This window comes from Anomaloglossus baeobatrachus, chromosome 11 (genome assembly GCF_048569485.1).
Source record: "Anomaloglossus baeobatrachus isolate aAnoBae1 chromosome 11, aAnoBae1.hap1, whole genome shotgun sequence".
Lineage (NCBI taxonomy): Eukaryota > Metazoa > Chordata > Amphibia > Anura > Aromobatidae > Anomaloglossus > Anomaloglossus baeobatrachus.
In genome coordinates, this window is record NC_134363.1 from 96,025,548 (window position 1) to 96,049,427 (window position 23,880).

The 23,880-nt window shown below is 49.6% G+C and overlaps 1 protein-coding gene across 3 annotated transcripts in view; it reads right to left on the bottom strand.

Moving 5' to 3' along the window:
- Window positions 1-23,880, bottom strand: part of LIG1 (DNA ligase 1) — a 793,173-nt gene that overhangs the window by 628,148 nt on the left and 141,145 nt on the right. For 2 of the 3 annotated variants that reach the window (XM_075328747.1, XM_075328746.1), the window contains exons 1-4: window positions 17,835-17,872; window positions 12,467-12,545; window positions 8,707-8,814; window positions 8,214-8,382 (exon numbers count right to left, since the gene is read on the bottom strand). In XM_075328747.1, coding sequence (XP_075184862.1) covers window positions 8,214-8,382; window positions 8,707-8,814; window positions 12,467-12,495 — 306 coding nt within the window. In that variant the 5' untranslated portion in view covers window positions 12,496-12,545; window positions 17,835-17,872. Of the gene's footprint in view, window positions 1-8,213; window positions 8,383-8,706; window positions 8,815-12,466; window positions 12,546-17,834; window positions 17,873-23,880 lie in introns of those variants that run through there. The other variant, XM_075328748.1, reaches the window with a different exon arrangement.

The following is a 23,880-nucleotide window of genomic DNA, read 5'->3' on the forward strand; positions in this document are numbered from 1 at the left end:
CAGATGTGCCCGATTCATTATGAGACGTACACATTCTAATGAAGCAAGAGCTTGTGACTAACACACCGGTTCATCAGAACTTGCGTAGGTCACACCACTGTGGATGAATCTATGCAAAAACAACAGTCATAATTATCCCAGGCAAATTATCACATTGGCTTAGCGCAAAGGTAGGCAGTGAGGACGAGCTGAACAGTAGTCGCTTGTTGGCTGCAGCATGTACATGACATCAATGTCACTCCGGAAACAGCGGCTGCGCTGTGGGAGGGGAGTACAAACTGCTGTTATTTTAACTAGGGTTTGGAATTGATTCAGTAGGAGTTATTAACAATCCCTTTAAAAGGAGTAGAGATTAGGATTAAACTTGTACTACTAATGTCACCTATTTAACCAAGAAACTAAGTGTGTGGTTAGGTAGAACATAAACTTCAACACTTTTTTTTTTTGACACTTTAATATGCTTAGCCCTTTTTGGCCTTGATCCTAAAAGCTTTAGGCGACATGGAGCAAGAATCTACTGGCGAAAGTCCAGACTACAGGTCTAAAGTGTCATGGCAATCTCTACAGCCGTAGGAATTGCAATGTCAGATCTCTAACTGCACCTGTTGTAACAAGTGGTTGCAGCTAAACAACAACCAATGATCATTTCATTAAGGACTAAAAGGGGAGTGTAAAATGACACTTTAGGTATTTTCAAATGTGTTAATGCTTCTGTACAGTGAGATGGATAACAGCTCCCTGTGATACCGATTGGAAAACAAGGCAGGAATGCTGCAGCACAGAGGGGAGAGGGACATTTAAAGGAACATCAGCAGCTAGGGACATGAAGGGAAGAGTGTCTGGAGGTCTACAAACCAAAGAAACTACTGCTCAGGAGGAAATCTCTCTTCAGACCCACCAACCGTCACGAATTCCAATGAGGAACACTACAGTAGACAATATTTATCTAAGTGCACAGAAGTCATTTCATGTAGACTGAAGGTGATATAGAAAAGTTAATAGTTTCTATATTTCTAGATTTTAAATACTTTGTTATTACATTAGTACATTTTCTGTTAGTACATACTAGCTGCAGTCCAGTCACAGTCTGAAAATCAAGGACTTATTTTTGTTTAAAATATTTTCTGATTTCATGTGCAAGACTCTACATCTTTATTTCTGAGACTTAAAGGTCATATGACGCAGCAGAAAGGGTTAGGGTACTTTCACACCTCCGGTTTTTCTTCTGCGGCACAATCCGGCACTTTGCAGGAAAATCGCAACCGGTTTTTTTTGCTGCCGGTTGCGATTTTCCTGCATAGACTTTAATTAGTGCCGCATTGTGCCGCATGGCCTTGCGTTCCATCCGGTTTTTGCCGCATGCGGCAGATTTAGCCGATGCGGCGGCCGGATGGAACGTTGCCTGGCACGTTTTTTCGTGCGGCAAAAAAAACCGCATCGCGCCGCATTCGGCCGATGCGGCGCATCTCTCAATGCATGCCTATGGCGGCCGGATGCGGCGCGATGCGGCAAATACCGCATCCGGCCGCCGCATGCGGTTTTTGCCACTGCGCATGCTCAGTAGCATGCCGCAAGCGGCAAAAACCGGGCGGGCCGCATGGGAAAAACTTATGCAAAGGATGCGGTGTTTTCACCGCATCCGTTGCATAGCTTGCACAGCCGGATTGAGCCGCAGGGCTCAAGCCGGATGTGTGAAAGTAGCCTTAACTGGTAAATTTCCACTAAATCATTTATGCAATATCAGATTGGTCTGCAAATGGTATAAATTATCCGTGCACTGGCAAATAAACAGAAACTGATCATGCTCACAAGTGTGCAGGTACTTTCTCCAAGCGCTTGATATCTAAGAGGCCTAATTCCATTTGTACCTCACTGGTGTTCCCATAAGCTGACGTTTGAGTCAGAGCGGAACGGCTACAAAGGTAAGAGGCAAGACAATTTACAAAGCCTCCTTGTTGTTGGCCCAAACTATTTCACTAACACAGCGAGTGAGAAACTGCTTAAGTTTTAGTGAATGAAGAGGCTTCTGAACGTTAAAGGGTTCATTTCCATCAGGTGATGCTGGGGGCCAGTGATGTCACGTTTACAGATATCTGATGTCATCGATCCTGCTCACTGTCCATGCTGTGACGAGCAGGCTGGAGTTCCGCTTTTAGAATTTGTATTATTATTAACTCTTGTTTTCACTCTCAAACATACTTAAAACTAAAGCAGGAGGCCGAAACCTTCAAATGTGGTGTGACAGATGCCGAACCTGGTTACAACCGGATATCATTGGCCGTCTCTTCAGGAGGGCAGATGAGAGTATGAAACATTGTCCAATATTCATCAAGAACAAACACGAGATCATTTTCATCTGTGGTGGATTTTACGCCCCTGTGAGTCATTGTTATACAGTCACATTTTAATAGCTACATGATGAAATACAGCTTTCTAAGTTAATATTGGCAATGTATCTGTGCCGCCCCCGTGTCAACAGCCAGGCTGCTCTGATCAGGATCCACGGTGGCTCGAGGGGTCTCCGGACCCGGGGGTCGTGCTGCCACTCAAATGAAGGGGGCATTTACAGGAGATTGTGTTAAAGTTCGTGACGCCACCCGTGGTGTGTGGTAACGTGGAGTACCACCGCTGTAGTTGGGAGTACCCGGGTCGTTGGGCAGCCAGGTGTTAGAACCCTCCACGGGTAGGGGGAATACCCCGGGACTCGGTGGTGGTGTTTGGGGAGTGCCGTGGGGAGTGAAGGGGGTCACTTGCGTACTCACTCAGTCCACAGAGCTGACACCGAACACTGGATAAACCAAAGTTCTGGACACCGCTGCCGCTGAGGGGAGCTAGTTTGGGTCCCGTCCCCGATGGTGTTGCCTGGTGATCTGTGACCTTACTCCTGACATTAAGTTCTATCTTCTTGTGGTCACGGTAGCATAAAACTAGTCAGGTCCCGCTCCCCACTGTGGCTAACTGTGGGAGTTTGCTCTCAGGGTTCACGCTTGGTATTTTCTGGACAGTTTTTGTGGAAAGTCCCATCTCCCTCGTTGCGCTAGTACCCCCGATTTTAGAGCGGTTGGAGAGTGGATCTTGAAGGCTCCATTCTCGTCGGGGGTAAATATTCAGGTTGCCTGAAGCTACTCCCTGACCTAGGGTCCACGTACCCCGTCGTGCCCTGGTCGCAGCCCGGTGATGGTACAAGGCCGCCGGCTGTCCTCCTCGACATTTCTGTGCCCCTTCTCATGATCCCCTGCGACCGGGGGTCAAGTTCCTACTAGGCCCAGACCACTGTCTGCCACCTAGTTGTGTCCAAGGAGCCCGGCTCCTGACCTCCTCTCTCCTTCACTCTCAAACTCCAACCTTCAACTGAACTCCCTCCTGTCCCCCACTTAACCAACCACCCAAGTGAGCGACCCTATTCCACTCAGGTCGTCCACTGGTGTGTCTGGTAGGTGTGGTGCAGAGTGTACCTAGGACTTTAATTGACTGATGTTGGCAACACCATGTAGTTGGGGACCCGTAACCAAGGAGGAGGTGGATATTGCACAGAAGGGCAGATTGCACAATACCCTGTGACGACCTGATAGTCCAGGGGCGTCACATATCCATAAAAATCAGACTACAGGGATGTGCCGTAGGGGATCAGATTTACTTTCTTCACCTATAGACATGTATAGGCAAGCCTCATCCGATACTCATAGGAGAATAGCGCATACTGCAATTTATTCACACTGACACCCAGACCATGTGAAAAAACTCATCTAAATAGCCCAGTGATTTACATTGGTAAGTGTGCTGCCCATTAAAGGGGTGGTTCACCCATTTTTTTTATTTTCTGTATGAGTTCTACTTACCATTCTAGGCGTTTTCTCCATTGGCTTCTGTTTCCATTTCTGGCACTGAGCGGCGCTATCCTGCACGCTCAGTGCCTGTCACATGACCCCCTGGAGCTGTGGCCGCCAGTATCCTCTGACGTCCCGGCAATTCCAGGCTCTCAAACTTGTCCGGTACGTCAGAGGAGGCTGGCACCACTCAGATTGAGTGACAGGGCTGTGGGCGGTGACTACCGCACGGCACAGCCCAGCATCGAGGGGAGGAACCGGAGGACGTCAGTGTGGAGCCGGCTAAGCGTCCTGCAGATGGTGAGGCACGGGGCGCCAGGGTGGGATACAGGGAGGTTCTTCAGCTGAAATCCCCCCCTGCATGTAAGTATCTGATCACACTCTCCACCCGGCCGCTCTGCTGCGATGTCAGGAGAGCGTCCGGTGTCGGGCAGTGTGATCATGTGCTCCTTCCAGCAGCACTGCAGGACGCAGCAAGACACTGACAGGCATGTCACCACTGTGCTCTGCCATCTGTCCTGCTGCATGGGACCAACTGTCTGCACTCTGTCACCTGCACCACAAGTCACAGAGTGGAGACAGTTAATGACAGAGCACCTCTGCCCCCCCCCCTCTTCTTTCCCCACTCTCTTCTCTCTCCCCACTCTTCTCCCCCTCCCCTCTTCCCCCCTTAGCCCCCTCTCCTCTCCCCCCCTCTTATCCCTCGCTCTCTCTTTTCCTCCCCCCCCCTCACTCTCTTCTCCTCCCCCCACCTCGCTCTCTTTTCCTTCCCCCCCACCTCGCTCTTTTCCTCCCCCCCCTCGCTCTCTTTTCCTCCCCCCTCGCTCTCTTTTCCTCCCCCCTCGCTCTCTTTTCCTCCCCCCCTCGCTCTCTTTTCCTCCCCCCCTCGCTCTCTTTTCCTCCCCCCCTCGCTCTCTTTTCCTCCCCCCCTCGCTCTCTTTTCCTCCCCCCCCTCGCTCTTACCCCCCCCTTCGCTCTCTCTTTTCCTCCCCCCCTCGCTCTCTCTTTTCCTCCCCCCCCTCGCTCTCTCTTTTCCTCCCCCCCCTCGCTCTCTCTTTTCCCTCGCTCTCTCCTGGCATGGTCAGTACAGAAATTTCTCCATCGTGGAGGGGTGAGAGGGAGTAATAAACATGGAGTCCCTACTGTGTCTGTGTATTTATTTCTAATAAAGTATTTTTCTCTGTGTGATTTTTTTTTTTTTTTTTAAAAACCCTTTATTGGAGATTCTTAATGGCCAGGTCAAACTTGGCCTGACATTAAGAATCACGGGCTTTATACCAGCTGCTAAAACATATTACCCAGCGTGCCACCTGGCAGGGCCACTGGAAGAGTTGGATACAGCGCCAGAAGATGGCACTTCTATGAAAGCGCCATTTTCTGGGGCGGCTGTGGACTGCAATTCGCAGCGGGGGGCCCAGAACGTTTGGGCACCCTGCACTGCGGATTCCAATCCCCAGCTGCCTAGTTGTACCTGGCTGGACTCAAAAATTCGGCGAAGCCCACGTCATTTTTATTTTTAATTATTTCATGAAATTCATGAAATAAAAAAAAGGGCTTCTCTATATTTTTGGTTCCCAGCCAGGTACAATTAGGCAGCTGGGGGTTGGGGGCAGCCCGTAGCTGCCTGCTGTACCTGGCTAGCATACAAAAATATTAAAAAAAAAAAATGCTTCCCTGGATTTCTATTGTCAGTGAAAGTAACACCAAGCAGCGGGGGTTAGCAGCCAGTAGCTGCTTGGGTTATCCTTAGCAATAGAAAATGCAGCGGGAGCCCACAAACAAGGTGATTTTTTTTTTTTATTTTTACTGAATTTTTTAAAAAAAAAAAATCGACATGGGCTTCGCCCATCGAGCACCAGCGCATTTTACTGCTCAATTCATCCCAAGTAATCAGATGACTTCAGTGTCGGGCGATTACTTGTTCTGTGTCCCCCTGCATCCATTGCAGCGTGTACGGGCTGTGAGGTCAGCGGAGTTCAGTCCAGCACTGGAGTCAGCCGATCTGAACTCAGCTGAACTCCAGCCTGCACACGCTGCGATGGATGCAGGGGGACATAGAACAAGTAAGGTCTAAGCCACACGGTGAGAAAAACAGTGCGACTGGAGTGCGATAAAACATCGCATTCCACTCGGACCATTATTAGCCTGTGTGTCAGCACACATGAGCAATTATTTTCTCAGCCCTAATTGGACCGAGAAAACAATCGCAGCATGCTACAACTGTAATGCAAGACTCTCTCTTTTACCCATTCAAGTGTATGTGGTGAGAGAAAAAAATCGCACTGCACTTGCGGTACATCGGTGCACTACGGAGGAGAGAGGGAGAGAAATCCCTCCCACCCCTCCTCAGTGCTGGCCCACCCCTCGAGTGGCGGACCGCCCCCCGCAGCTGAGGTCTGCTCACACAGTCGGACCTCAGTCGCAGGGACACACGCATGACACTCAGATCTGCTGTACAGAGCGTGAGCCGAGTGTAATGCGAGGGGATCGCAGTAATCCCCGTGTGGCCCCAGCCTGATCGGCCAAACTTGAGTCAGCTGATCTGAACTCAGCTGAACTCCTGTACACAGCCCGCACACACAGCCCACACACGATCACATGTGATCGGCAGCAGGCAGTGACTGCTGTTAAGGCTACATTCACATGACCGTTCCGTTTTTGCGGGCCACAAAAAACGGTCCTTTTTTCACGGATGCATCCTAGTGGCATCCGTGTGACATCTGCGTGCCTTCCGTTTTTTTTGCGGCCCGCAAAAAACGGAAGCAGCAAGAAAGATAAATAGATGAGTAGATATAGAGATGGATAGATAGATATAGAGACAGAGGGATAGAGGGATGAATGAATGAATGAATGAATGAATGAATGAATAGAGGGCTGGATAGATAGATAGATAGATAGATAGATAGATAGATAGATAAAGAAAGACATATATAATGTCGTACCCCCCTGCATATTCTAAGCTGGCAGCCTTTTGTGACTTTCATGTGGCACTAAGGTGCTTAGTCTTGTATTCAGCCAAAAAATACATAAATAAAAAAAAATGACATGCGGTCCCTTTATCTTTTGTAGCCAGCAAGTGTAAAGCAATGACGGAACGGTCATGTGAATGAGCCCACCTGCAGCCATTGCAGCGTGTGCGGGCTGTGAGATCAGGAGTCAGCTGACTCCAGTGCCGGCCGATAAATTCTGTGTCCCGCTGCAGAAGGATCCGGTAAAATAACGGTTGCATGCGCTGCACATTTAATCCACAGGATCCAGTCATATGTGGTTTGCGGATGATACGGACGACACACAGACTACGCAAGAGGGAAAAAAAGCAATCTCATCACCCCTTCACTTTTTTTTCCCCAATTATTTTTTTCACATGTTGCGCCGGCTAATAATCATAATTTCTGTACACTCACACACTCACTTTCTTCCCCTGGTTGTGCAGAGCTGGCAGCTTCGGCTGTCTATGTGATTGCTCTCAGTGCATCCACACAGGGAAGAGGCAGGGAGGAGGCTTTGGGTGGAGAGCTGAGGGGGATGTTACACACAGTGGGTGTGTTAGATAAGCTAGACACCGCCCTAGAGCCACAAAGAATTCTGGAACTTGTAGGAACTGAACACAGGAAGTCAGAGGAGAGATTATCCCCATCAGAGCTGGAGCCAGCAATGAGCATGTGCTGCTAGTGCACAATAAAAGGTAATTTTGCTGAAAAAACATAATAGATGTGTTGAGGGGCACATATTAGCAAGATTTATCAGGAAAAAAAAAATCAGTTTTGGTAACTGGACAACTTCTTTAAGTGTATTATATGGATGGGAATTCTCTGAACGAGCCCTTAGAAATATGAAATATGGCACATCTCATACATCTGATACACTTAGTCTGGAAAGTCATGTCTCCCTTGCAAAAGAAGTAGACAAGACAACTGCACCCCCTGCTGGTTATTTTTGCAGATATCAGCTGTATAATTTTATCATTAGAATCGGCAGCACATGACCTCCTTTCACTTACTGACTTAAGAGGGAATGTCACCAGGTTTAAGTTGCCATATCTAGGGGCAGACCCCTAATTTCTGTGTTGAGTCATTTTGTCTCTAGTTTACATAAAATTACTTTTGAATAACTTCAGAGCAGTTGAGTGCAGGAGGCGTAGTATCCACGAGGAGCGAGCTCCCCTCCCTCACCACCTCTGCTAAGGAACAAGGCTGTCAATCAGCACATGGACAGCCCATGACTATCGGCTGCAGCTGACAAACTGATATGACAATTACTGAAAAAAAATAGTGACAGGACAGAAATCATGGTCTGTCAGTACTGTACAATGCCCTAAGGCAAGACGATATCAATTGTGGATAGGCCTTGTCACATGGCACATACAAACTGGCATCCTCAATATACCTTATCAGGTTGAACATCTTTTCCTGGAGTTGACACTTCAACGTCCTTCGATTCGTCATCTTCACTTTCACTCAATAGAACTTGCGCAGATTTCTTTGACACACATTCTATGGGAGAATCAGCATCTTTGGATAATTTACCTTTTTTTTCTTTCAGCAGATGTTCAGTACTTGTAAAAGAGAAGAAAAGATTTAAAGTGAAAATCTACACAAAGAAGGTCAATCTAAACTAGTTGTGCTACATATTTAAAGGTTGGCTATAAATGTAATGCTTCTTCTTAAAACCAATCCAAATTAAGTGTTTTAATAGATTCTTTCCTTAGGAAGTGATTCTCAGAACAAGCGGCACCGTAGGCACTGCTCCTACTCAGAAGCTCCTACACATCATCGCTACCAACCTCTCCCTCTACACATGGCAGAAAACCATCAGGAAAAGGGGCCAACAACTGCCCAAAGAAAGAAAACATCCTCACCGCTGCTGCCCAACTACTCACTTTTCGCTGTCTTCGCTGCTATTTTTCTTTTCTTTAGGACCAAGCTCAGCCTCAGACAATTTCAGCTCTTTCTTTAGAACGGCTTCTGCTTTAGGTTGAAAGAACGACCTTGAGAGGAAAAGTTAAGGTGAAACTATTAAAACTTTATATTGGAGTATAATCATCTATCTTGTGGTGGAAATGTAAACGCAATGTTAAAGGCATCGGTTACTGAAATACATCACACCTGTGCAAACATACAAAAAATATACCATTATTACAGCGGTTGTTTCACCTGCTATACCAGGGGTCTTAAACACGCGGCCCGAGGGCCACATGCGGCCCCTCAGGCTGCTTCGTGCAGCCCGCAGGCCTGTGCCACTGTTAATTATTGCGGCAGGGGCCGCAGCCACTGTCTGCGCTTTATGTCAGATGAATGTTTTGCCGGCGCTGCGGCCCCTGCACCGGCCGCGAAAGTGAACAGGGGCACAGGCCTGGGGGCCACAAGAAGCAGAGATGAGGCAGCCGAGGGAACGCAGGACAGGTGAGAAGAATAGTGTGGTGGTTTTTTTTGTGTATGTAGGACAGCACATTAACCCCTTAGCGACCTATGACATACTGAGTACGTCATGGCTCCCTGGTACTTAAGGACCCATGACGTACCCAGTACGTCATGGCAAAATCGCGCCCCCGGAGCCCCGGGGGCTGCGATCGCTTTGCAAATACCTTAGATTCGGGGAGGAGGGGCCCTCTGCCTAGCCTCAGGAGGGGTGGTGTCTCCTCCCCAGGCCTACGGAGGCTGTGATTGGTTAACGAACGTCGCACAGCCAATCACAGCCACTGTAATGTTTCAGCCATTGAAAATGGCTGAAACATGGAAATCCAGCCATGATCAGTGCAGCTATAGCACTGATCATTGACTGGAGCTGGGTGACCTCTGTTTCACCCGCCCCCAGCTCTGATTGGAGAGATCGGCCTTGTGACTGATCTCTCCAATCACTGTGGATCTGGGGCCGGAGACCGCTCCCCTCAGCTTTACTCTGTCGTCTGTGGAGTCTGAGGAGAGTGATCGGTAGGTTATAGCTGCAGCCCCCCCCCCCTACATTACTACAGGATGGGGACAAAGTGCGCACATTAATATGGGATGGGGATAAGGCTGGGGATATTACTATAGGATGGGGACTATGATGGGTCACAGTACTACAGGATAGGGACATTACTACATGGGGACAAGGATGGGAAACATTACTATAGAATAGGGATAAGGCTGGGGACATTACTATAGGATGGGGACAAGGTTGGCACATTACTATAGGATGGGTACATTACTATAGAATGGGGACATTACTATAGGATGGGACAGTACTATAGGATGGGACAGTACTATAGGATGGGACAGTACTATAGGATGGGACAGTACTATAGGATGGGACAGTACTATAGGATGGGACAGTACTATAGGATGGGACAGTACTATAGGATGGGACAGTACTATAGGATGGGACAGTACTATAGGATGGGACAGTACTATAGGATGGGACAGTACTATAGGATGGGGACATTGCTACAAGGGGACAAGGATGGGGAACATTACTATAGGATGGGGACAAGGATGGGCACATTACTACAAGATGGGGACAAGGATGAGTACATTACTGTAGAATGGGGACAAAGATGGGCATGTTACAACAAGATGGGGAACATTACTAAGATATGTTAGTCAAAATTTCTATATAGTGCTAATTGTAAGACTATTAGTTAAAAGAGAGGAATGAAATGGAAAAAAAAAAAAATGTTATATTTAAACAAAGAATGTGTACGTTTTGCTATAATAAACAAGTGAAAATGTTCAAAATCAGTGCTCTAAAGGTGTGTGTGTAAAAAAATATCTATCTATATATATAATTGCCTTATTCTGTCTGTCTGTCTTGCTCCAAAATTGTGTCCTTACCATGACATGTCCTTACGGTGACAAACAGCGGATTGGCCGCTGGCCTCGCCATGGCCCCGCCCCCCCGCACGGATTGGCTGCTCGCCTCAGCTCCTCCCCCCGCACGGATTGGCAGCTTGCCTCGGCTCCGCCCCCCCCGCACGGATTGGCCGCTCGCCCAGGCTCCGCCCCCTACATGGAATGGCCTCTCGCCCAGAGGTGAGCGCATCAAGGTCCTGCAGCGGCGGACACACACATACACACACACACACACCAGATCACACTCACTCTCTCACACACCTCACACACACACACACATCAGATCGCATCCACGTCCTGCAGCGGCGGAACACATACACACACGCACACACATAAGAACAGACACACACACATCAGATCACACTCACCCTCACACACACCTCACACACACATCAGATCGCATTCCACATACTCACAACATCCCGTGGTATCGCTTGCTTCTCGGCGGCGATCCTGTGCGTGCCTTCCAGGACCTGCCGGAGGATCACATGGCCGGAAGCATGTGGTATCTCCGGATGTTGGGATTGTGTCAGCGCGTATGTGCGATATCATCAGTGTGTGTGTGTGTGTGTGTGTGTGTGTGTGTGTGTGTGTGTGTGTGAGTGTATGCGATCGGATGTGCGTGTGTTCTGATGTGTGAGTGTGTGTGTGTGTGTGTATGCGATCGTATCTGTGAGTGTCGGCAGAGGAGCATGGCGTGCAGCACAGCTGCTGGGACCGCACACCGGGAGTGCGGAGCATGGGGGATGGAGCACGATTGGGAGTGCGCAGCATGGGGGATGGAGCATGATGGGGAATGCACAGCATGGGGGATGGAGCACAATGGGGAGTGCGCAGCATGGTGGATGGAGCACGATGGGGGGTGCGCAGCATGGGGGATGGAGCACGATGGGGGGTGCGCAGCATGGGGGATGGAGCACAATGGGGGGTGCGCAGCATGGGGGATGGAGCACGTTTGGGAGTGCGCAGCTTGGGGGATGGAGCACGATGGGGAGTGCGCAGCATGGGGGATGGAGCACGATGGGGAGTGCGCAGCATGGCAGCATGGGGGATGGAGCACAATGGGGAGTGGGGATGGAGCACGATGGGGGGTGCGCAGCATGGGGGATGGAGCACGATGGGGGGTGCACACCTCCCCCCAAAACACACACACACACACACACACACACACACACACACACACACACTGCACAACACACTGGGAAACACAAACACTGCCCTACACAGACACCCACACACACAGACAACGCCGCACACACAAATATACACACATACCGCACAATACACACATTGCACAAAACATACCTCCCCCCAAAACACACACCCCACACCCACACAAACCGCGCAACACACATACACAACGATACAGACACACAGCACTCCACAAATAACGACACACAACGCAACACACAAACACCGCTCTCCACCCCCGCCACACCCAGACAACTCCCAGAACATGTACAGCCCCTACACAAACACTTAGTAACTACAGACAACAACATCTATATATTTAACAAAAATCATACATTAACTACACAATACGTAAATTCTAGAATACCCGTTGCGTAGAATCGGGCCACCTTCTAGTATATATTATATATGGTACCAATAAAAATGTCACTTTGTCCTGCAAAGCTGCAAAGAATGCGGCCCCCCAAATTATTTTTTTTCCTCTAAGCAGCCCATACACCCAGCCGAGTTTGAGACCCCTGCTCTATACCATGTCATGAGAAAATTGATTTCTGAACAGTTTATGCAGGAGAAAACATATACTGTACACACGCACAAAAAAGGACATTTTTGTGTACTCACCGTAAAATGTCTTTCTTGGAGCCTTTCATTGGGGGACACAGACAGTGGTTTATATGGTGTCTCCAGGGGAGGCGTGACACTAGATTTGAAAAAAGTGTTAGCGCCTCCTCCCACAGCATATAACCCCAGCTAGGCGGGAACTAGCTCAGTTTGTTGTAAAAGCAGTAGGAGAAGGACAACCAAAACCACAAGGGCGGGAGCTGTGTCCCCCAATGAAAGGCTCCAAGAAAGACATTTTACGGTGAGTACACAAAAATGTCCTTTCCTTTCTCGCCTTTTCATTGGGTGACACAGACAGTGGGACGTCCCAAAGCAGTCCCTGGGTGGGAGCTAAACTATTAACAGTGTAGAACATCAGCCTAAGAGCTGACTAACGACTGCAACTGCAGTGAACACATATCAACACTGTCAAAAAACCGAGCAGTGGCCACTTATAAATGGGCCACTGCCGCCTGAAGGACTTGTCTTCCAAGAGCAGCATCCGCGGATGCATGCGTATGCACTCTGTAGAATTTTGTAAACGTGTGCACACTGGAGCAGGTAGCGGCCTTGCAAAGTTGGGCCGCCGAAGCCTGATGTCGGATAGCCCAGGAGGCACCCACTGCTCGTGTAGAGTGGGCCTGGACAGACTGAGGAGGAACAACACCTCGTGTTTTGTAAGTTTCACACAAGGCAGTCCTGATCCATCGAGAAATCGTGTATTTGGAAGCCCGGTCGCCCTTTTTGTGTCCTTCTGAGAGGACAAAGAAGGCATCGGACTTGCGCAACGGCGCTGTTCTGGAGATGTAGATCCGCAGAGCCCTGACGAGATCTAGAGTGTGAAGGGCTTTTTCAAAGGAGTGGACCGGGACCGGGCAGAATGACGGCAACACAATGTTCTCGTTTAAGTGGAAAGAAGATACGACCTTCGGAAGAAAGGCGGGGGAAGGCCGAAGGACCACCTTATCATGATGGAATATCAGGTAAGGTGAGCGTCCGGACAGAGCTGCCAGTTCGGACACTCGCCTGATAGAGGTAATAGCGACTAAAAAGGCAACTTTCCAAGACAGTCATTGAAGAGAGATTTCTCTCAAGGGTTTGAAAGGAGGAAGCTGAAGTGCTCCGAGAACCAAATTCAGATCACAGGGATCTAAGGGGTGACGATAAGGGGGGAACAAATGCGCCACCCCTTGAAAAAAGGTACGGACCTGAGGGCGAGAAGCCAGCTGCTTCTGGAAAAAAATTGACAAGGCAGAAACTTGTCCTGTAAGGGTATTGAGAGCAAGACCCGAGTCCATACGGTCTTGCAAAAAGGCAAGAGCATTAGGGATTGAAAAGGTCAGGGGCGACCGATTATAACGGTCACACCAGGACAGATAGGTCTTCCAGGTCCTGTGATAAATGCTGGCGGAGGAAGGCTTGCGAGCATTAAGCATGGTATGAACTACCCTGGAAGAAAGAGGAGACTTGGCTAGAATCAAGGATTCAAGCGCCACGCCGTCAAATGCAGCTGTGCTGTATTCTGGTGGAATATTGGACCTTGCGACAGAAGATCCGGGCGGTCGGGAAGACGCCAGGGAGTGTCGCCGAGAAGGTGGAGGAGCTCTGGAAACCAGGCTCTTCTGGGCCAGTCCGGGGCCACGAGGATCACCGGGATTCCCTCCGCTTTGATTTTCTTGATTACTCTCGGAATGAGAGGGAACGGAAGGAAAACGTATGGCAGGCGAAACTGCGACCACGGGAGGACTAGAGCGTCGGAGCCGAGCGCTAGCGGGTCTCTCGACTGGGATACGAAGGGATGTACTTTGGGGTTTAGCCGAGACGCGATGATGAGGTCCACATCTGGGAGCCCCCAACGAAAAGTGATCTGATGGAACACCTCGTCGTGGAAGGACCATTCCCCTGCCGCTAGACCTTGCCTGCTGAGAAAGTCTGCGGCCCAGTTGTCTATCCCCAGAATATGGACAGCTGAAATAATGGGAATGTGCATCTCTGCCCAAAGAAGAATCCTGGAGACTTCTTTCATCGCTGCCCTGCTGCGAGTTCCTCCCTGACGGTTGACGTAAGCCACAGCCGTGGCATTGTCTGACTGGAGCCGAACCGGGAGACCCAGAAGCAAGGGTTGAAAGGTCTGAAGAGCCAGAAATATGGCCCTGATCTCCAGAACGTTGATATGAAGGGATCACTCGGGGTGAGACCAGCGTCCGTGAGCAGTGTGGTGGAGAAACACCGCCCCCCCGCCTAACAGGCTGGCATCTGACATGACTACGTGTCAGTGGACAGGGCGGAAGGACTTCCCCTGAGATAGGGATGAGACCTGAGTCCACCAGACGAGGGAGCTGAGGGCAGTCTGAGATAAGCGGACTGACCGGTCTAGAGAGGCTGGATTCTTGTCCCAAGAGGACCGAAGATCCAATTGCAGAGGGCGCAAATGGAATTGGGAAAACGACACGGCTTCCATGACTGCTACCATCTTGCCTAACACTCTCATCCCACTCCGGAGGGATGGGTAACGGCGGGAGCAGAGGGATTGGGCGGCCCGGATCAGGGAAGACCTCTTGTCTTCTGGAAGAAAAACCCCGGGCCTGAACCGTGTCTATCAGCATACCTAAAAAGGTGATGCACTGATGAGGAATGAGGGATGACTTGTTGAAGTTGAGAAGCCACCCTAGCCTTGAGAGCGTGTCTGGGCAAATTTGCACGCTTTCTGAGCAAACATGAGGAGAGCTCCCCTTGACACGTAGGTCGTCCTAATAGGGAACGACCAGAACGCTTCTGGAGTGCAAAATGGACATGACGGCCGCCATGACCTTTGTGAAGACCCGAGGCGCAGTAGCCAGTCCAAAGGGAAAGGCCATGAATTGGAAATGACGGTAACCTACGGCAAAACGAAGGAACCGTTTATGCGATACACATATGGGAATGTGTAAATAAGCACCTTGAATGTCTATGGAAGCTAGGAATTCTCCCGGTTCCATAGCAGCTAGTACGGCTCGCAATGATTCCATTCGGAAGGTCCGAATCCGTACGGACCTGTTTAGCCTTTTGGAGGTCCAGGAAAGGACGGACAGAGCCATCTTTTTTTTTTTTGGGGACGACAAAGAGGTTTGAATAGAAACCTTTGCCGCGCTGTTCCAGGGGCACTGGAATGATAACGTTTGCTTTCTGTAAAGAGGCTATGACCTGAAATAAGGCCTGGCTTTGCGTTGTGGACTTTGGAAGCCGAAAACGCAGAAACCTGTTGACCGGTAGGGAATGGAAATCCATCTTGTAACCTGGAGTTGACGATTTCTCGAACCCAAGCATCGTGAGTATGGTCTAGCCAGATATCCCGAAAAAGCAGAAGCCGCCCTCTAACAGGAGTCGGCTCTGAGGGGTACCCGGCGTCATGCTGAAGGGGCCTTTGCGGGGCGAGGTCCCTTGGGTTTAGATTGCCTGGAGTGGGAACGCCAGGAAGAGTCCCTTAAGGGACCGGATCCCCGATCTGAGCGTTGCGACGACCCCTGTGATGGTTTTTGGGGGGCGGGCCGAAAGGACTGCCTGCGCCAAGAAGACTTTAAAATTTTTAGATACAGGCCGCTTTTGTGGTAGAATGGTACTTTTACCATCCGTCGTCTCAGATATAAGATTGTCCAGGGATTCTCCAAACAGACGAAGACCCTGGAAGGGGAGTGTGGACAGGGACTTCTTGGAGGCACTGTCCGCGTTCCATATCTTTAGCCACAGGACTCTGCGGGCAAAAACAGCGTTGGCTGCCGTTAGGGCTGACAAACTAGCTGCATTTAAGGAGCCGTGAAGCAAGTAATTAGAGGCTAGAGATAACAAATCAAGGATCTCAAGAGCCTCTGAAGGAATATTGCAAGAGCGAAGCAACTTGCGCAAGTTCCTACTCCACACACTCATAGCTCTCGCCACCCATGTCAAGGCAAACAGGGGGCGCAGAGAGGAGCTGGAAGCCTGGAAAATAGATTTGACCGCAGCATCAATTGCACGGTCAGACGAGTCCTTGAGAGACGCGTGTCTGAGACAGACATAACCATGTGCTTAGCCAGCCTGGATACTGGCGGATCCACAACGGGGGGGTACTGACCAGAGCTTAACCAGTTCCGATGGAAAGGGATAAGCGAATGAACAGGAGGATTTTTTATTAAACCTCCTGTCAGGGTGATTCCAGCATTTTAGATATGATTTGATGAAAAATCGGATCCTGGGCAAAGGACTTAGGAGGCTTCTTGGCCCGCTTGATTGCCGACTGAGAAGTCGGGTCCGAAGGCTGATCAGAAATCGACAGAGTGATTGACAGCCGAAATTAATGTGTCTTCCATATGTCTAGACTCAGAAGGGACATCTGAATCAGAGTCATAGTCTTGGGAATCGTGACTACTAAAGGTCACGGAGTCTGAGTCAGACTGATCATCGTCCGAGTCGAACGAGATGTAACGGTCGCAATGGCGCCTTTTGGAGACAGCCTTTTACGTACTGGGAACGAGACACCAGACGAAGGCGGGCTCCCCTGGGGGAGCTGAGCCGGGGGGAGGCTGTGAGAGCCTGTGGAAGGCTGGGATATCTGAGCGGCCAGGTCATCTAACCTCTTAGACATTAGAAGAGCCCAGGCAGGAATAACGTCATCAGACTGGGGTAATGCCTGGATAGTGGCCGCAGCCAAATCCACAGACTGCACAACCGCCTTGTCCGGCAGCGGAGGCTGTTGTGACACGGTAGTAGGGGCATCGCAGCCCCGGCATAGTGGATAGCTTCGGCCATTAGAAAACGAGCGTCCACAGGTGGTACAAGCATAGTACAGGTCCGTAGAGGATGCTTGGGAAGCTTATTCACCCTTGCGGTTACGCATGTCAGCAACAGTTCCACAATAAGTACAGTGAGCCTCTAGCAGTATTATAAAAGGGACTGCTGTGGGTGAGGAGCTGCTAGCAGTATTATAAATGACTGCTATGCACAGCCGGTATATACCGAGTAAAGTAGCACACCCTGTCAAACAGTCGGTATATACCTACAGGCACAGTTAGTATATACTGCTAAAAGCTGATATACACCGCCAGCCAGCAGACACACACCGCTAGAAAGACAGCGATATACCACGGAGCAGAGCGGTATATAGTGCTGCAGAATCGCAGAGCCAAGGAGGCGATCTCCCCAGTGTCTGCTCCCCACATGTAATGGCGTCCAGTGTTCTCTGGCAGCATGGAGGGGAGAGACGGCCCACTAGAGGGAGCAGCTTCTGGAGCAGTGGAGGGGGCGTTGCAATAATGCAGGCCGACGCCGGGAGCTAAATAAATGATGCTTCCCCGGGATCACGGCCTGCATCGCCTCACCGGCGCCTTTTCAGGCGGCGGTTTGGATGCAGGGGACTGACTCGTCGTCTCCCTACCTGCTCCTGGCTCCGTCTGAAGACGCGTCGGTCCTGGGATGCAGGGATCTCGGGGACGCAACTTCGGCTCAAGGCTGAAGCAGGTTCTCGGCTCGGCTAGCCCTCTGGAGCTACCTTGGTGTGAGGTGCTTCCAGGGAGCCTGGAGGGGTACACATACCCGACCACTTGGGCGCGAGGGAAGACTGACGGCTTGTGCACGCCAGGTTTCCTCTGCCCGTACACGGGGGGAATGGGGGTGGCAAGGCAAGCTGGTATTGCCCCTATCAAAAATAGAATGAATAAGAAAAGAAAAACAAAATAAAAAGTAAAAATAAGCTGGCCTGATGCACCTCTGGTGGAGCTCAGTCCAGACATGTCAGCCTCCCGGCTGACACTAGGAAAAAACTGAGCTAGTTCCCACCTAGCTGGGGTTATATGCTGTGGGAGGAGGAGCTAACACTTTTTTCAAACCTAGTGTCACGCCTCCCCTGGAGACACCATATAACCCACTGTCTGTGTCCCCCAATGAAAAGGCGAGAAAGGAATGCAATGTATGGTAGAATAAAACAATGACACTTTTTAAACTGTAGTTTCAGAGGTGAATAAGGGGCCAACTGACAATTTTTTCTGGGGGAAGTGATGGATAGCACCAGTTATTTCACCCTCAACAACCCCTGTATGTATTACTATTACATGGTAACCATCCAGGCAATATAAGCACGACTCGAGTCAGCTTCAACGGGATACACTAGACCAGAATGGCCGCTATTTTGGCTGAGATCGGACATATGTACAGCGGCTGACATCAGGAGACAACCCCTTTAAACGCTTATTTTATGCTGTTAAACCAGCAGTAGCATATTATGGGGTAGCATTCAAATAGTCATAGCAGTCTACTTCTAGCCCCCCCCAAAAATGTATTGTGCAATTCTGGTAGAAACATAACTTCAGAAGGGGCAATGAGAAGACAAATATATCAGCATGAAAAGAATAATGTTTTCTTAAGTGTTTTTTGTTTTTTTTTGCTTTATCACCCACTTATTACAGCATTTAACCCTAAAGGTTCCAGTGTTTCTTCTGACCACAGAACATAGGAAGCTAAAGCCTTTTAACATAAACAATATATTTTTTAATCTATTAGGTTTATAACATGTGATTTGCACCCACTACCATGATCTTCTTTCAAAGGGTGTTAACTAGCCTTTAGATTTCTGAAGTCTCAAGTCTCTGCAGCTGTCAGATCCTCTCTCAAGCCCCTCTGAGTGACATGAAATGATATCCCTCTGTGTCCCACATGCACTGTGCTTTTTATAAACATGACCACAAAATAAACAGTAGGCATGCTATAATAAAAAAGCATTGTGCTAAACAAGCTGCCCTGTACTTTTCCCAGTACTATGTACAGGTGTTCAGACGACAGCCTCACTCACAGCCATTTACAAGACTCCCATAACAGTCACTGGAGATACAAACCTATATGTGGCCACTTGGCTACACAAGGACGGGTCAGAAGACCTCCATAGCAGAGATATCTAGAAAATACTGTGCAGATCTTGGAGCTGCTGCGATTCACATTGTTTTGTCATTTTTACTATACAAAGTTAAATGTGATTTTGAAGAAACCTGTAAGTGAGAAACAGTGTAATACTATTGTATGTACTGAGGATTTCGATTGCGTTAGGGCAATGACAATAAGAGACGAGTTCTTGGTGCAGAAATGTTTATAACATGTAACCAACGATATGTACATAAACGGAACAAAACACAGTAGAACAATAAACACCGGAAATACCTTCCAGGATCGGAGCGAAGGGAATTCCCGGGGCCACGTACCGGACTCCCCCAGGGAGACCACCAAGAGCGAACCCCTATACAGGGACTGTCTGGCAATCACCCCAGAAGGCCTAAATGCGCAGCAGCCGGGACACAAAGGGCCAGAGGTATAGTCCAAAAATGTCCGCACGAGATGAGAGTCCAGAGTGGTTACGAACCGGAAGGAACCGGGCAGAAGTGCTGACCAAAGACGGCAGACGGAGTCCGGGCACAGCTTGATGAGTCCGGGTGAAGTCCAAAGTCGGTGTCGGTTGTTTTTCGGGAGGATCCAAAATGTCAATCAGGAACCAAGAGCAGCAAAGCAGGAGTACACAGCAAGCAGTATACTCAGGCACTGGACTAAGCTTAGAGGCGGCCTTTTAAACAGCTGGACAGGAAGTAGGGCAACAGAACAGCAAACTCCATGTTAACCGAGGGCAAGCTCTTTCAAAAGAGAACTGGAAATCCCGGAAGCCTGACAGTACTCCTCCCCCCAGAAACGGCCTCAGGACGGATCAGGGCCTGGCTTGTCCGGGTACCGCCGATGAAACTGAGCAATCTTCCGGGGCGCCCGAATGTTACCCACCGGTTCCCAGGAATCGTCCTCGGGGGAGTACCCCTGCCAACGTACCAGATACTGAAGCCGATGACGATGGAGCCGGGAGTCAATAATGTCCTCAACCACGAACTGCTCCTCGCCGTCAACCATCACAGGTGGAGGAGGAGGCACGACACGACCATGAAGCGTATTAGGGGAAACGGGTTTGAGGAGAGAAACATGAAAGACCGGGTGTACCTTTAAATGGTGCGGCAACCGCAGCCGACAGGCCACAGGGCTCACGATCCCGGTGATCTTAAACGGACCGATGAATTTCTGTCCCAGCTTCTGCGAAGGAACACCCAATCTCAGGTTTTTGGTGGATAACCACACCGAGTCCCCTACCTTATACATGGGTGCCTGTTTCCGGTGAGTGTCTGCCGACCTCTTGTAACGCTCCTGAGCCGAAGCCACAGTGTCCTTTAGAACCTCCAGATTCTGTCGTAGCTCCGTCAATCTGTCCTCCACCGCTGGCACCGAAACCGCAACCGGTAACCTAGGCAAAACATTCGGATGGTAACCCAAGTTAGCGAAAAAGGGCGTTACCTTAGTGGAGCTGCTCTGAGTGTTGTTATACGAGAACTCCGCCAAAGGAAGCATCTTCAACCAATCGTCCTGCAGATGGCTGACATAACATCGGAGGTACTGTTCCAGGGTTTGATTAGTCCGTTCGGTTTGCCCATTTGTCTGAGGATGGTATGCAGAAGATAAACAGACATCAATCTGGAGTGCCGAACAAAACCCCTTCCAGAACTTAGACGTGAACTGCACGCCCCGGTCAGAGATGATCTCATCTGGTACCCCATGCAATCGGAATATGTTCTGGATAACCAAATCCACTGTCTCTGCGGCTGAGGGAAGACCGGTACACGGAATAAAGTGAGCAGCTTTTGTCAACCGATCCACCACCACTAAAATGGTATTGTGACCGCCTGAGACTGGCAACTCCACAATAAAATCCATTGAGATGGATCCCCAAGGGCGAGATGGAACGGGTAACGGTTGGAGGAGTCCCGTAGGAGCCACACGAGGGACCTTGCACCGGGCACAAACCACACATGAGTGGACATAGTCTTTTACATCCTTTAAACAGGTAGGCCACCAGAAAAAACGGCTCAGAAATTCCTGCGTCTTCTGTACTCCCCTATGACCAGCCAACACGGAGTCATGGACCAACTTGAGAACCCGAAGTCTTACGGCCTCCGGGACATAAATACGTCGCTCTCTCAACCACACACCATTCCGAAGAACAAGAGTCACATCATTCGGGGGGGCAGCAAGAAATACGTCACCATCATAGGCCAGCTTGATGTCCTTCCACAAGTCCTGGTCCTGGATTACTCCAACGAAATTGGCATCTGATAACACGGTCTGAGACGGGGTTCCAGGCACGGAGTCCATGGCGTGGATTCGGGACAAGGCATCGGCTTTCCCATTACGTGAACCTGGACGGTATGTAACGATAAAATTGAACTGGTTAAGGAATAAGCTCCAACGGGCTTGCCGTGGAGACAGGCACCTGGCAGACTTAAGAAATTCCAGGTTACGATGATCTGTGAGTACTATCACTTGCTGCGCAGCTCCCTGTAAGTGGTGTCTCCATTCCTTAAAAGCTGAAATAATCGCCAACAAATCCTTGTCCGCAATGTCATAGTTCCTTTCTGCAGGGGACAACCGGCGAGAAAAGAAAGCACACGGATGCAAGAGACTCTTGTCCCCAGTCCTTTGGGAAAGGATTGCCCCTAATGCATAATCGGAAGCGTCGACTTCCACAATAAAGGGGAGTGCGGGATTCGGGTGTACTAGTATTGGCGCTGAGGTAAAACAAACCTTGAGACGATTGAAAGCTTCCTGGGCCTGGGCGGACCACACAAACTTCTGTCCTTTCTTGGTTAACAGAGTGATGGGACGGACGATCTCTGAAAAGTTACGGATAAAGCGTCGGTAAAAGTTGGCAAAACCGACAAAGCGTTGTACCTCCTTGATGTTTCCCGGTTCCGGCCAGTCTAGAATTGCTTGTATCTTGCCAGACTCCATGTTCAGTCCCTGAGGAGAGATGACATATCCTAAAAATTGTATTTGGGAGCAATGGAATTCGCACTTCTCCAGTTTAATGTACAGGTGGTTATCCCTCAGACGGGTAAGTACTGTCTTGACGTGCTCCTGGTGTTCCTGTAGGGAATCAGAAAAGATCAAGATATCATCCAGGTAAATCACCATGAATTGGTCCATTATATCCCTAAAAATATCGTTGACTAGGTGTTGGAAAGCCGCAGGAGCGTTACAAAGTCCAAAAGGCATCACTAGATACTCATAATGTCCATACCGACATCTGAACGCTGTCTTCCACTCATCTCCGGGACGTATGCGGAGTAGATTATATGCCCCACGGAGATCCAATTTAGTGAATATCTTTGCCTGTTGGACTCTCTCCAATAGCTCAGGAATCAACGGTAACGGATACCGGTTCCGGATGGTTATCTTATTTAGTTCCCGGTAGTCAATACAAGGTCTCAGAGTCCCCTCTTTCTTCTTCACGAAAAAGATGGGTGCCCCTGCTGGTGAGGTAGAAGGGCGAATAAATCCCTTGGCTAGACTTTCATCGATGTAATCCTTTAGTGCTTCTAGCTCAGGTGCCGCCAACGGGTAGACATGACCAAACGGGATCTCCGCCCCTGGGAGTAAGTCTATGGGACAATCATACGGTCTATGCGGGGGAAGCCGATCTGCTTTTCTTTTGTCGCATATATCAGCGAAGTCATGATAAACCGGGGGTAGAACAGGTACCTGTACAGTGCCCTCCGCATTCGGTGTTACTGGAACCGGTACAGTTGGACTAATGGTCGGACCACTCTGCGGTGGGAAGGATATTTCCTTAGTCTCCCAATCGATGACGGGATTTGTAGACCGTAGCCACGGAATTCCTAAAATAAATCGGAAAATGGGGAGAAGAAATCAACATGAAAACAAGGGTCTCCTGCTGACCTGGCTTCATCACACATTCTAGGGGTACTGTTTCCCGATCAACTGGTCCAGAAACTAACGGAGATCCGTCTACCGTCTCCATGGTAACCGGTGAGGATCTTTGCTGAGTCCGGATACCATGTTTCCTGGCAAAAGAAGAGTCCATGAAATTACCCCCTGCCCCAGAGTCTATCATAGCAGATGTAGGTATTAACTGTCCCTCCCACCGAATCTGAATGGGAAGCGAGCAATGGGTGTATTTCCCTTCTGAGTCCTTAGGTGATGTTGACATTACAGTCAAGGGAAATACCGCATCCAGGTGTCCACTTGCCTCAGAGATATCGGACTCTGCGTCCGTGTTGTCACACTCTGCCATGGCTGCCAATACCTTATTTGGGCGATTTGGACGTCTTGGGCAGTCAATCAAGAAATGGTCCGATTGACCGCAATAGAAACACAAACGCTCACGGAGCCGGTGTTCACGACGTTCGTTGGTCTCTCGCTTTTGCAGAGAGTCCACTTGCATAGGAACGTCCTCGGCCTCCCGTGGCGTCCTGAGAGCGGGTTCTCTGGAAGGAAACGCAAAGTTGGTTACCCGGTTTACAGCTGCCCATTTTTCCTGTCTACGTTCCGTCAAGCGGGTATCAATACGCACACAGTGTTGGAGAAACAGTTCAAAATCCCCTGGAGAT